Genomic DNA, 11,343 nt, shown 5'->3' with positions numbered 1-11,343 from the left:
GGGGGAGACAGGACTCGATACATTTGTTTGGCTAAGCTAATTCGTGGCATTAGTCACACCTCGTATATATACTTTCTGACTACTGGATCTGATGGTTTCTCAAACGGGTGGCCCTACCCTTCCTAGGCTGGGCCCCTGGCCTCAATAAGACCTCCCTGTCTTGTCCCTGTGACCATGGGAGGGACCGCCCAACCCCTATCTAGCACCTGTGTCAGAGCACGAAGAGGCTCGGGCAAGGCTGCGGACCAGCATGCCCCCCCCCCATGCCCCTGCGTCTGACTCGGTCCACTCACTGGGTGACCTCCAGCATAGGAAAACTAGTGACCCCAACCCCATGCTTCCCTCCATGGACTCAGTTCCATCACTGACCCCTCAGCCGTGGAGGAGACAGACCAGGGCACGAATCCCAGCCCCACTTCAAACCCACTGTGTGACTCTGGGTTGGTGTCTGCCCCTCTCTGAGCTTTGGTTTCCTTATCTGTAAATTGGGCTGATGACCCCCACACCTCAGAGAGCCGGCCCACGGCAGATGCCCAGCCATGGTCACGATTATCACTGAGGACGTGAAGCGGCCCCTGGACACCAGAGCCTTGGTTCTGGGCTCCAATGCCACTATAGCCCCTCAGGCCCTGTGTGATCTCGGGCCAGCGGCACTACCTCTCTGGGCCACCTTCCTTACCAGACGACTGTTTGTACGACCGAACGAAAACGCATCAGCTCTGTGGGCACCCGCCCGCCCCAGGGACGAGACGGGGGCATGACAAAGACTCCACCACCGGCCGGGGTCAGACCATCTTCCTTTAATACAAAGTTGATATATCTACATACGCAGAGGTGGGAAAACCACCCAGCTGCTTCCGTTGGAATAAACAGTGTTGAAAGCAACGGCAGATCTGCTCTTGTACAAAGAGAAAAACTCACTTGCTCAGGGGTGGGGGGGAAATCCCATCCTTCTGCTTCTGCCCCCAAACTGCCCCATAGTCCCGGGGGAAAGGGTCCCTGATCCGGGCAGAACATGGCCTCTCTCTCCCGGAAGACGCGGGACCCCCTGTTTTGTTCAGTCCTCCTCCTCAGGGGCGGGAGACGGCAGGGGCTGAGGCGGCGGGGGCGGGGGTGGGGGTCACTGCCCTCTCCTCGGCGGCAGCACCCACCCCGGTGGGTTTTTGAACCTGACGCTGGTGGGCTGGAGCCCCCCTTGCCCCCCCACTGCCCCCCACCCCAGACCGGTCCTTGATATGTTTCAGAATTAAAAAAGTAAAAGAAAAATGCAAAAAAAAAAAAAAAAAAACGGAAGAAACCAGGAGCACAAGGGCCTCCTGTTCTGGAGCGAGGCCCGCCTTCCGTCGGCGGCAGGGGGAGGAAGCCGAGCGGCCCCGGGCGGGTCACGGGCCGCGCACCTGCGAACACAGCCGCCACACAAGCGCGTTCTCTACGGTGTAAAAATAGACTGTCTGTGAACGGAACAGGTATAAGCAAAGTTCTTTTTAAATTTGTTGACTGGCGAGTATTTTTTTTTTTTTCCTTTTTCTGTTTGTTTCTTCTTTAAAAAAAAATGAAAAAAAAATACACTATTTAAAAAAAAGAAATGTCACTGGATACAGTTACACGGAGTCTGAAAAGAAAGCTGAATTTTGCAACCCCCCCCAGCCCGGCGGCACCCCCAGCCTGCAGGGCAGGAGGGCTCCCCCGGGGGGAGGACTGGGGCTCAAGCGCACGGCCCCGCCCTCCTCTGGTTCCGGGGAGAACCCCTGTTTGCTCACTGCCCCCCACCCCCCCACCCAGGAATCTCGTTTGGAATCGGAAGGAAATGAGGAATGTGCCAAGTATCGGAAGGCGGCGGCCGGTGCCGGGAGGCTGCTGGGCACCACACGGGGGGCTCGGGGGCCGCATCGCTCCTGCAGACCGTGCAGACGCGTGGCCGCTGCCTCCTCCCACCCCGGCCGCCGGGGTCCAGGCCTCCAGGGGCCCACCCGGCAGGGGCAGAGGCATCGGGGCCGGTGGCATCTGGCCGGCGGCGACCATGGCTTTAGGTTGCATAGTGGTCAAAGCTCCCGAGGTACTCCAGCGCCGCCTGGTAACAGAACTGATACTCGTCCTGTGGGGGAGGGGGGCAGGGCTCAGTCAGGGCCTCCGCCCGGCTCCTGCAGGGGCAGACTCACACAGGCTGGGCTCTGGCCCCAGAACGACCTCCCCTCTACCTGCCTGCAAGCCTCCCCTCCCCCTGCAGCAGGGCCCTCGGGGCTGGGGGTCTGACTCCAGCTTTGTCTCCACAGTGACGGGAAGGGACGGCCTGGAGGACACCTGGAATGCCCAACACGTGATCCCAGGGAAGCCCCTTCTAGCTCTGGGCCTCACTTTCCCCATCCGGGGAGCAGGAGGGAGCTTCCGGATCTCTGGCCTGTGTCTGGGTCCTAGCTGAGCCGTGGACTTGCTGTGACTTTGGAGTTGGGACAGACGCCTCTCTGCCCTCTCCATGGGCTGCTTCTCAGCTCTGGATTTCTCTCTACTCTTGCGTCAAGAGGTCTGACTAATCCCCTTCCGCCCGCGACAACCCAGAGTCAAGGCTGACTGCGCCCATCTCCCAGAAGAGGAAACGGAAGCTCGGGAGGACGGAGGCGTGGGGCCGGGCTCTCACCTCCGTCTGCACCATGGCCGGCCTCTGGGTACGCAGCATCTTCACGGTCTGGAAGATGTCCACCACGCCCTCGTACCGCATGCGCTCCAGCACGATGCTGAGTGTGATGAAGACGCCCGTCCTGCCCACGCCGGCACTGTTGGGGCGGGCACAGCGATTCAGGGGTGGGCGCCCTGGAGAACCCCACGTGCCTGCCCAACTCCTCAGGGACGAAGAGCGCCCAAACTCGTGAGCCTGGGGGAGGCTCGAGGCCGTGCTCGCTGGGCCTCAGTTTCCCCAGCCGGGCTTGAGGGGCGGCTCACCTGCAGTGGACGGAGATGGGGCCGTCCTGGCCAAACTGTTCCTTGGTCTTGTGCACTTGGCCGATGAAGTCAATGAAGCCCTCCCCCGACTTTGGCACGCCCTGTTCCGGCCAGTCCGTGAACTGGAACTGCCGGACCGTCCGGGACTGGCCGTCCTGGAATGAGGTCAGCAGTGGTCATGGCTGGTTTCCCTCTCGGGCCGGCCTCCCAGCCCATCTTCTGTCTCCAGCCGACCCCACCCTCCAGCCTTCCCCATCCCCGGCCCCGTTTCCTGCCTCCTGCCCTGGGGACTTGCAGTCTGTCAGCATCTCAGGGTGCCGACGCCACGCTCGTCCACATCCGGTGATGATGACATCTTAGCCGCCCACCGCCCGCCAGTCCACACCTGCGCAGTGCACGTCTCCGGGGCCATCCGCCACGGCCAAAGTGACGTCCAACACCACTGCTGGCCGCCACCCCGTGCTGCACCGACACCCGCCCTTCTCAGTCCACCCGCCACCACGCTCCTCAGCCTCCCCCGCTCTCCCGCCAGGAGCATCACGCCGTCGCACCACCTTCCACCCTTCACCACCCAGCAGGGCGCTGTCGTCCACTGTCCCCCCCGTTCCTCGCTCTCATCTGTCACTTAAAAACCAGCGCCATCAACCCACCTCTCACCACCCGCTGCTGCTAACTCCTAATCCATGGCCACCACCAGCCACCTTCCTCAGACCCTCTCCATCTCCCGTTCCCGCTCCCCGGCGGCGCCAGTCCACACCGCGTGCTCCGCCCGGCTCCAGCCACGGCGACCCAACTCGTCACTAGGAACCCTTCACCCTCGTCCACCCTTCACTCACCGTCTGCGTTCCCAGTCACGTTCTCCCCACCCACACGGTGCCGCCCGGCGATACCCGCTCACCCCGACGGCCTCCATTCCCGCCTCCCTTGGGCTCGTACCATCAACGGCACGGGTAGCACTGGTCAACGATTCCTCATCCTTCTTCGCCACCCAAAGTCATTTTCCATGGGTTCTCTCCACCCCCCACGGGCCAAACGCTTGCCCTCCTCCCAGCACCTCTTCCCCGGCCCGTGGCTGAGGACACCTCCCCCTTTGCCGACCTGGGGGACTGCGTTCTGCTGGCGTTCTCCACGTTCTGGCACCTGCATTCACGCTCCAGGTCCGCCTGCCTCCCGCCCAACACCGTCCATGCTTGTCTCCCTCCGCCACGTCCAATGGCACTGTCCGTGGATTCTCCAGGCCCACGTCCCCACCAATCCGACGGCACGGTCTCACGCCACCCAAGTGCCATGACCAGCCACGCTGGTTGCTCATCGGGCTTCGCCACCCACTGCCAATGTCACTACTGACCCGCCCCATCCCCCCCCCCCGCCCCAGAGTGATCCTCCGTCTCCCCACAGCGCCACCCACCACTGCCAGCCTCCACCAGCTGCCGGCACACCCCTGCCCCTTCTCCACGGAATCCTCACCCACCAATACCGCCTACCCTCCATTCTCCTCTCCCAGCCACGGTGCTGCAACCCAGCCCCGCCGTTCACGACTCTCTTCCAGTCTGCAGCTCCGCGCACCCTGCCTTGCTGCACCCTCTGTCACATCTCCCACCCTGCTTTCGGCCCTGCCACGCCGTCCTCCACAAGGAACACCCCGCTCACGCCCCCCTACACCATCCCCTTGGGCCTTGCTCTCCAGGGAGTGGTGCTACACATGCTCCCGGGGACCCTGTGGCATCAGCACCGGGATGCAGAGCTCTTTCCCACCCGTTTGGTGCCGGAGGGATCGGTCCACTCGACAACCCATTCTGCTTCCTCCCAACACCCAGTGCTTATTCCTACCCCCGGGCCTTTGCTTCTACCCCCAACTAGGGAAGCCCTCTCCAGATCACGAGGTTCCATGCCGCAGGGCCCGGCCCAGGTTCCGGGATCTCCCAGCGATCCCTCCTCCGCACTCACCCGGGCATCCGTGACCTTGAACTCCCGCAGGATATACTGAGGCATGTTGTATTCTGCCATAGGGTCCACTACGAAGTACTGGTAGCGGGCGGAGCGCTCAGCGGGCCAGTACTGGTGACATTTTTCCTGTGGAGGAGACGGGAGCTGCAGTCAGCCCAGCCTCAGGCTGGGCCCCCCCAAGCCCCCGGTCCATTGCTCACCTAGCCACGCCCCACTCCCAGTCCATGCCTCACCCCCCCCACCACCACCCCCGGTCCGTGGCTCACCGCCCTCCCCCCCGCCCGCCCCGCCCCGGGCTGTGGCTCACCCGGCCCATCTCCCGCAGCTTGGTCAGCATCACTACGATGGTGGAGTTGTTCTCCCACAGCATGCGCCAGAAGTCCTCCGTGGTTTCTGCCAGTGGCCCCTGCGTCGCGATGTAGGCCTTCTGCTGCCTGCAGTGTGGGGCGTGTGAGACCAGGGCCAGCGGGGAGACATGGGCCGGGGGAGACATGGGCCCGGGTGAGGGGCCGGCCTGACCCTGCCTGGCGGGTCAGGGCCCCACAGCCACACTTGCCACGCCCCTGCCTCCCCTGGGGTCGCCGGCCGGTGCCCCATCCCCCTCCCCATCTGGCTGAGCCTCCCCATAACCCCGTTTTGCACCCAGGGAAGCCATCGACTGCAGGATCAGTTCCAGAGCCTCAAGGAGGCTGCGGGACGTTCGCTGACCTCTCCTGCCTCCCCCTCCACCCCCTCGAGGGCCAGTAAACTCCTTCCAGGCATCTGCGCAGGCCAAGCTCTCGGCCACCCCCAGCCTCTGTGCAGCGCCCTCCCTCGGCCAGGGGTTCTCCACCTCGGCACCGACGCTGGGGCTGGACCCCGATGCCTGGTGGGTGCTGTGCCGTCCAGCACCCCGGGCCTCCGCCCGCCCCACGCCCATCACAACAAATGTCACCAGACACGGCCCCATTCTCCTGGGGTGGCAGAACTGCCCAGATTGAGAACCACCGACGTAAAAAGGACAGATGGAACCACGTTACAGACAGCAGCCATCCGTTAAATACCCAGCTCAAGATCCCCTCCACCTTAGCCACGACCACACGAGGCCAGCGGGGTGTCCAGCTCTGCTTCCCACGTGAGGCTGGAGACCCCTCGGGGGCCGGGGCAAAGCGAAGGTACCTGTAGCCGTCGATGAAGCTGGCGTTGATGTAGTCGGAGCCCTCCACCCCGCGGATGGGCTGCAGACAGACCCGTGTGCTCTCGTACGGCATGATGTTTACCAAGCGGTTCTTGAACTTGTTACAAGGCAGATTGGCACTGATGAAACGGGATGTGTGGGCTTTGGAGTTGGCCAGCCGCTGCGGGGACAGAGGAGGCCGGGGGTCACAGCGGGACAGCCTCCAGCCGGGGGCCAGCTTTCTCCGGGGCTGGGCCAGCGGGGCTGTGTGTCTTCCCGGCCAGAGCGCGGAGAGTGGGGGGTGTGTGGGGGAGGGGGGCAGCCCCGACCTCCAGCTCCTCGCCACCCCCCGGCGCCCACCGGGGACGCCCGCCCACCTTGAACTCGAGCTCCATGCCAGTGACGTGCTCGCCGGGCTCCACCTGCGCCAGTTTCTGGATATAGGCGTAGAGGCTGCGTGCGGGCACCTCGGTGTTGCCGCAGCCCACGGCCTCCAGCAGGGCCTCGTGGATGAAGCTGTACTGGTCCTCGGTCTGCACCATGTAGTTGCGCTGGGACCGCATGAGCGTCACGTGGCCGTACACGTCCACCGTCTTCTCCGGCTTGATCCGCTCCAGCATGGCATCGATGACGATGAAGCAGCCGGTGCGGCCCACGCCGGCACTGCGGGGACGGGCACGGCGGTCAGGGCCCCCGAAGGAGGCCCCGGGGCGGGAGCGGGGGGCGGCCAGGGTACCTGCAGTGCACGACCACGGGGCCCGCGTCCGGCGGGTTACAGGTCTTCACTCTCCGCAGGAAAGCCAAGAATGGCGTCGGGTACTCGGGCACCCCGTGGTCCGGCCACGCCGTGAACTGGAACTGGCGGACCTCACGCTTCTCACTGGAGCCGTTCTGGGGACCACAGGGACACTACCGGTCACAGCAGCCCTCCGTGCATGGACAGAGGACGCCAAACTCACACCCAGGGGCCCACCTGCCTCACACACCCCCACCGGGTGTGTCACAGTGGCCAACATCATGCCTGACTTTCTCCCCAGATCCGCCCCCATCTCAGCTGGTGGCAGCTCCATCCTCCCAGGTGCTCGCCAGGACTCAGGAGTCCCCCTTGACCCACTGCCCCTCCCACATCCAACCGGCTCCGCCCTCATCTCTCCCAAACCCGCCCGATTCTCGCCCCCTCCATGGCGGTGGCCATCCTGGTCCAGTCCCCTCCGCCCCGGACCCCCTGTTCAGACCCTTGCCCCAACAGTCCGCCCTCCCCACAGCGGCCACCAGAGGGCGACGGTGAGCACTGGAGTCAGGTCTGCCCCACCTCCCCCAACAGGGCTCCCATCCACCTTAGCCCAAGTCCTCACTGAGGCCCTTGCCTCCTCCCTCTCCCCCCATCACTCACTCTGTTACAATCATAATATAAGCCTCATTGTTTCTCCATCATGCCCGGCATGGTCGTGCCCCAGGACCTTTGCACGGGCAGAGCCTCTGCCAGGAATGCTATTTTCCCAGATCTCATAGCTCCCTTCCTCACCATCTCCAGGTCCCCTAACAGTTTACTTTTCTTCTTCTACATGTAAGATTTGTCATTTTACGTATTTACTGTCAATGCCTTGTTGGCACTGGAGACTAAGCTCCAAAAAGACAACACATTTTGTCTGTCTTGGTTCTTGCTGTGTCTTGGTGCCCAAATCGGGGCCTGACACACAGTGGGTGCTTCGTGTTGACAGAGGACCTGGCTGGAGTCTGGGGAACATTGTGGTGCCAACAGCCCTCCACCTCCCCATAATAACAATGAAAAAATGTCCTTCGGATGGCAAACTGCCCCAGTTGAGAACCATGACATAGAAGACACATGGAACCACATAACCAACAGCAGCCATCAGTTAAATACACATCTAAAGATTCCCTCTGCCCCAGGCCTGACTGCCCAGGCTAGCAGGGACTCTCTAGCTTTGTCTCCCACCCGTCATGGGCCTAGGCTGGGTGGGCCAGAGGGCAAGGAGGGAGGGAAGGCCTGGGACATAACCGATGGCAAGGGGACGACAGGCTCATTGCTACATTGGGTTCTGCTGGTTTTGTCTCCTGATGTAGCTGGACACGGGAGGTACCCTCCTCTGGGCCCCAGCTTCCCTGTCTACCAGTGGGCTTTGAGAGAATATGGTCAAGCCTGGGCCCACACGCTTGCTTCTCTCTGTGATGGGGAGCTCCCAGGACAGAAGCTGGGGCCTTCTGTCTGCCTCTTCCACCCCCATATCCCCCTCCCACAGGCCCCAGCCCCAGCCCGGGCCCTACCTTGTGCAAAGAGAACGTCCGGACACAGAACGTGGCCAGCTCGATGGTGTCTAGCAGCGTGACCTGGATGAAGCCGTATGTCTCCGTGCCCCTATTGGGCCAGTACTGATCACACTTGATCTGTAGAAAGCGAGAGAATGGAGGTGAGCGTGGGCTGGGGCTGGCGCTGGCCCGGGGCATGGGGATGCAGGGGCCGCAGGGTCTGGGCCCCACCCGTGATTTCTCCTCTAGCCGTGTCATCATGACGATGGTAGCCGAACGCTGTTCCCACACCATACGCCAGAAGTCGCCGAAGGTCTCCGGCAGCGGCCCCTGCGTGGCGATGTACGCGTTCTGCCGCCGGTAGCCGTCCACGTAGTTGGCGTTGATGTAATCACTGCCCACGATGCCTAGAGCCGGAGCAGAAGCAAGAGGTCAGCAGGCGTGCTGCTGCCTCCCACACGGGTTCAATCTGGCCTACCACTTCCCGGGAGCCCTCCTGGACTGCCCCAAGCTGCCCCCAAAGGAACCACGGAGTCTGAATGCTGCGGTTTCTCCACCTCCACACTGCCGTCACTGGGGGCCAGACTGTTCTGTGGCGGGGCTGTCCTGGTCTGAGCAGCAGCTCTGGCCTCCAACCTTCAGGTGCTGCTTGCTCTCTCTCCCCCAGAATGTGAACACAAAAATGTCCTCAGACATCGCCAGTGTTCCCTGGGCATTGAGAACCACTGACGCAGAGGCACAGACGGGAACATGTTACAACCGCAGCCATCCATTAACTACACGTCCAACAATCCCCAGCAGCTTCTGGCTGGAGCTGGACTAGGCCTGTGACCAGCATCAGGCCTCAGTTTCCCTAATCTGTGCCCTCGCTCGTCCACACTGGCCCTGCCCCGTGGCCAAGTGGAGGCATGGTGTCTGTACGCTCTCTCTGGCCCAGGGAACGGCGGGACGGGGCCTGGGCCACTACCTTCAATGGGCTGGAGGATGACGCGGGAGTGGTCGTACGCGATGACGTTGGCATAGCGGTTCTTGGGTTTGTTCACTTCCAGGTTGGAATGTTCCCACGTGAACTGCTGGCCCGGATCAATGGACTGCAGGGGAAAGTGATGGGGGAGGCATCAGGGCGGGGCGCTGGGGGGCCCGGGCGGGGGGCGGGGGCTAGCTCACCTCGTACTCCTGGGAGAGCTTGAGGCTGTCGTTGGCCTTGAGGCGTTCTGTGTGCTCTGCCATGTCTGCGATGGGGATCGGGGGGTGGCTGAGCATGCCTGGGGGGAGAGCAGACCCCGCGGTGCGGGCCGGTCACTCGGGAGCCAGCCCGGGGGCCGGGGGGCGGGGGGGCGCTCTACAGTGTGAGTCTGTGACGGACGCGCTGTGGTTAGAGCGAGTGGCGGGGGATGGGGAGGGTTCAGGACGGCCCACGCTGGGGCCGGGGGCCCAGGCCCGCGGCTCTGTCTGCAAGTGGAGCGTTCGAGGAGCAGCTCCCAGCTGAGGCTGACACCCCCTGGCTCGTGATGTCCGCCCATCCCAGTGCCCCCAACCCAGCTGGGGATGCAGGGACCGGGGAAGGGTGGCCCTGGAAGAGTCCAAGCTGCTGGTGCGTCGCGGCAAAAAGCAGGCCAGTGACAGATATGAAGCAGACACGGCTGGCTGGGCCCCTGGAACCTTGCTCCCCGGGGCACGGGCCGGGCACGGACTCCCCTGTCTGCACCTCTGGGATCAGAGCGACTGCGAGGTCTCCTGCCAGGGAGCGCTGGGGAACTGGGGAGGGGAGACGGGTGTGTGTGTGTGTGTGTGTGTGTGTGTGTGTGTGCTGGCTGGAGGGGGGTCCCCATCTCTCTGTGTGCCTGCATGGGGCAGGGGCAGGGAGCCCCTGACCTCTGAGAGCTCATTTCCCCGTCTGGTGCATGGAGTGGTGTGGGGTGGGCCTGGCTCTTTCTCCCCAGTGTCTGGGTCTGCAAGACCCGTCTCCTCTCCTGGGGCCCGATGGCGGAGCTACGTGACAGCCCAGAAGTAAAACGTGGCCAGGCTGGCTGGTAAACACCAGCCGTCCCCCACGCCCCGGCTGCTCCCCGAGAGCTAAGGAGTGAAGCTGGGTCCGTCTGCCCAGGGGGTCCCCCTGCCTGTCACACAGGACGCCCCCCATCCCCCGCACACGCAGTCACAACCAGCGACCTAAGGGCCCAACAGACTCCCTTGAGAAGCCAGCAGGACAGGTGGACAGAAATTGGAGGCAGGATGGAGAACCAAGGATGAAAACAAACAGGGGGTGCGGGGGTGGGGGCGCGAAAGGAAGCCGAGAACAGAGAGACACAGGAACTAACTTTCAAAGTGAAACCCCGGCTCCCTGAGGGGGCTGCTGAGGCCCGAATCTGCAGAAACAGCAAACAATAAAAAAATGAAAACACAGGGGGGCCCCCGCCTCCCCCACCCCTCGCTGGATGCACGCACAATGGCCGGCCGACAGACGCAGAGGGCAGAGCGACTTCAACAGGGGATGCATGCTGCCCCGGCCCCGCCCCGAGGACCTACAGGAGCTGCCGTTCATCCCTCCGACTGGACTGAAGCCAGTCCCGGTTCTCAGCCGTGACTTTGGGAAAACCCCAAAGCTCTCAGCCTTTTGTCAACGAGTCCCCCCAGACCAACCTGGCCTTGGGTCCCCTGTTGGGGTCAGCAGAGGAGATTCAGACGAGGTGCAGGATGGTGAGGGCGAAACTTGGGGGCAGGGGAAGGACCTGTGGGCCCATGCCATGAGCTTTAAGAAGGACAGCAACTATCAGTTAAATATGTGTGTTAAAAATCCTCATTTGGAGGGCGCCTGGGTGGCACAGCGGTTAAGCGTCTGCCTTCAGCTCAGGGTGTGATCCTGGCGTTGTGGGATCGAGCCCCACATCAGGCTCCTCCGCTATGAGCCTGCTTCTTCCTCTCCCACTCCCCCTGCTTGTGTTCCCTCTCTCGCTGGCTGTCTCTATCTCTGTCAAATAAATATATAAAATCTTAAAAAAAAAAAATCCTCATTTGGATGAAAATAGAACTGA

General features: G+C 62.7%; 1 protein-coding gene across 7 annotated transcripts in view; it reads right to left on the bottom strand.

Annotated features, from left to right (window-relative positions):
* Positions 1-780: 780 nt before the first annotated feature.
* Positions 781-11,343, bottom strand: part of PTPRS (protein tyrosine phosphatase receptor type S) — a 96,629-nt gene continuing 86,066 nt past the window's right edge. For 4 of the 7 annotated variants that reach the window (XM_087867369.1, XM_087867368.1, XM_087867371.1 and 1 more), the window contains 13 exons: positions 10,630-10,677; positions 9,476-9,573; positions 9,276-9,399; positions 8,540-8,715; positions 8,327-8,446; positions 6,777-6,931; positions 6,418-6,703; positions 6,043-6,221; positions 5,192-5,318; positions 4,885-5,010; positions 2,938-3,092; positions 2,636-2,771; positions 781-2,095 (listed from right to left, as the gene is read on the bottom strand). In XM_087867369.1, coding sequence (XP_087723495.1) covers positions 2,027-2,095; positions 2,636-2,771; positions 2,938-3,092; positions 4,885-5,010; positions 5,192-5,318; positions 6,043-6,221; positions 6,418-6,703; positions 6,777-6,931; positions 8,327-8,446; positions 8,540-8,715; positions 9,276-9,399; positions 9,476-9,573; positions 10,630-10,677 — 1,799 coding nt within the window. In that variant the 3' untranslated portion in view covers positions 781-2,026. The remainder of the gene's footprint in view (positions 2,096-2,635; positions 2,772-2,937; positions 3,093-4,884; positions 5,011-5,191; positions 5,319-6,042; positions 6,222-6,417; positions 6,704-6,776; positions 6,932-8,326; positions 8,447-8,539; positions 8,716-9,275; positions 9,400-9,475; positions 9,574-10,629; positions 10,678-11,343) is intronic. The other 3 variants (XM_087867370.1, XM_087867372.1, XM_087867374.1) reach the window with 1 other exon arrangement.

Source organism: Ursus americanus, chromosome 14, assembly GCF_024610735.1.
Source record: "Ursus americanus isolate L20-20 chromosome 14, mUrsAme1.1.p, whole genome shotgun sequence".
Taxonomy (NCBI): Eukaryota; Metazoa; Chordata; class Mammalia; order Carnivora; family Ursidae; genus Ursus; species Ursus americanus.
This window is presented reverse-complemented; position numbering and strand designations above follow the sequence as displayed.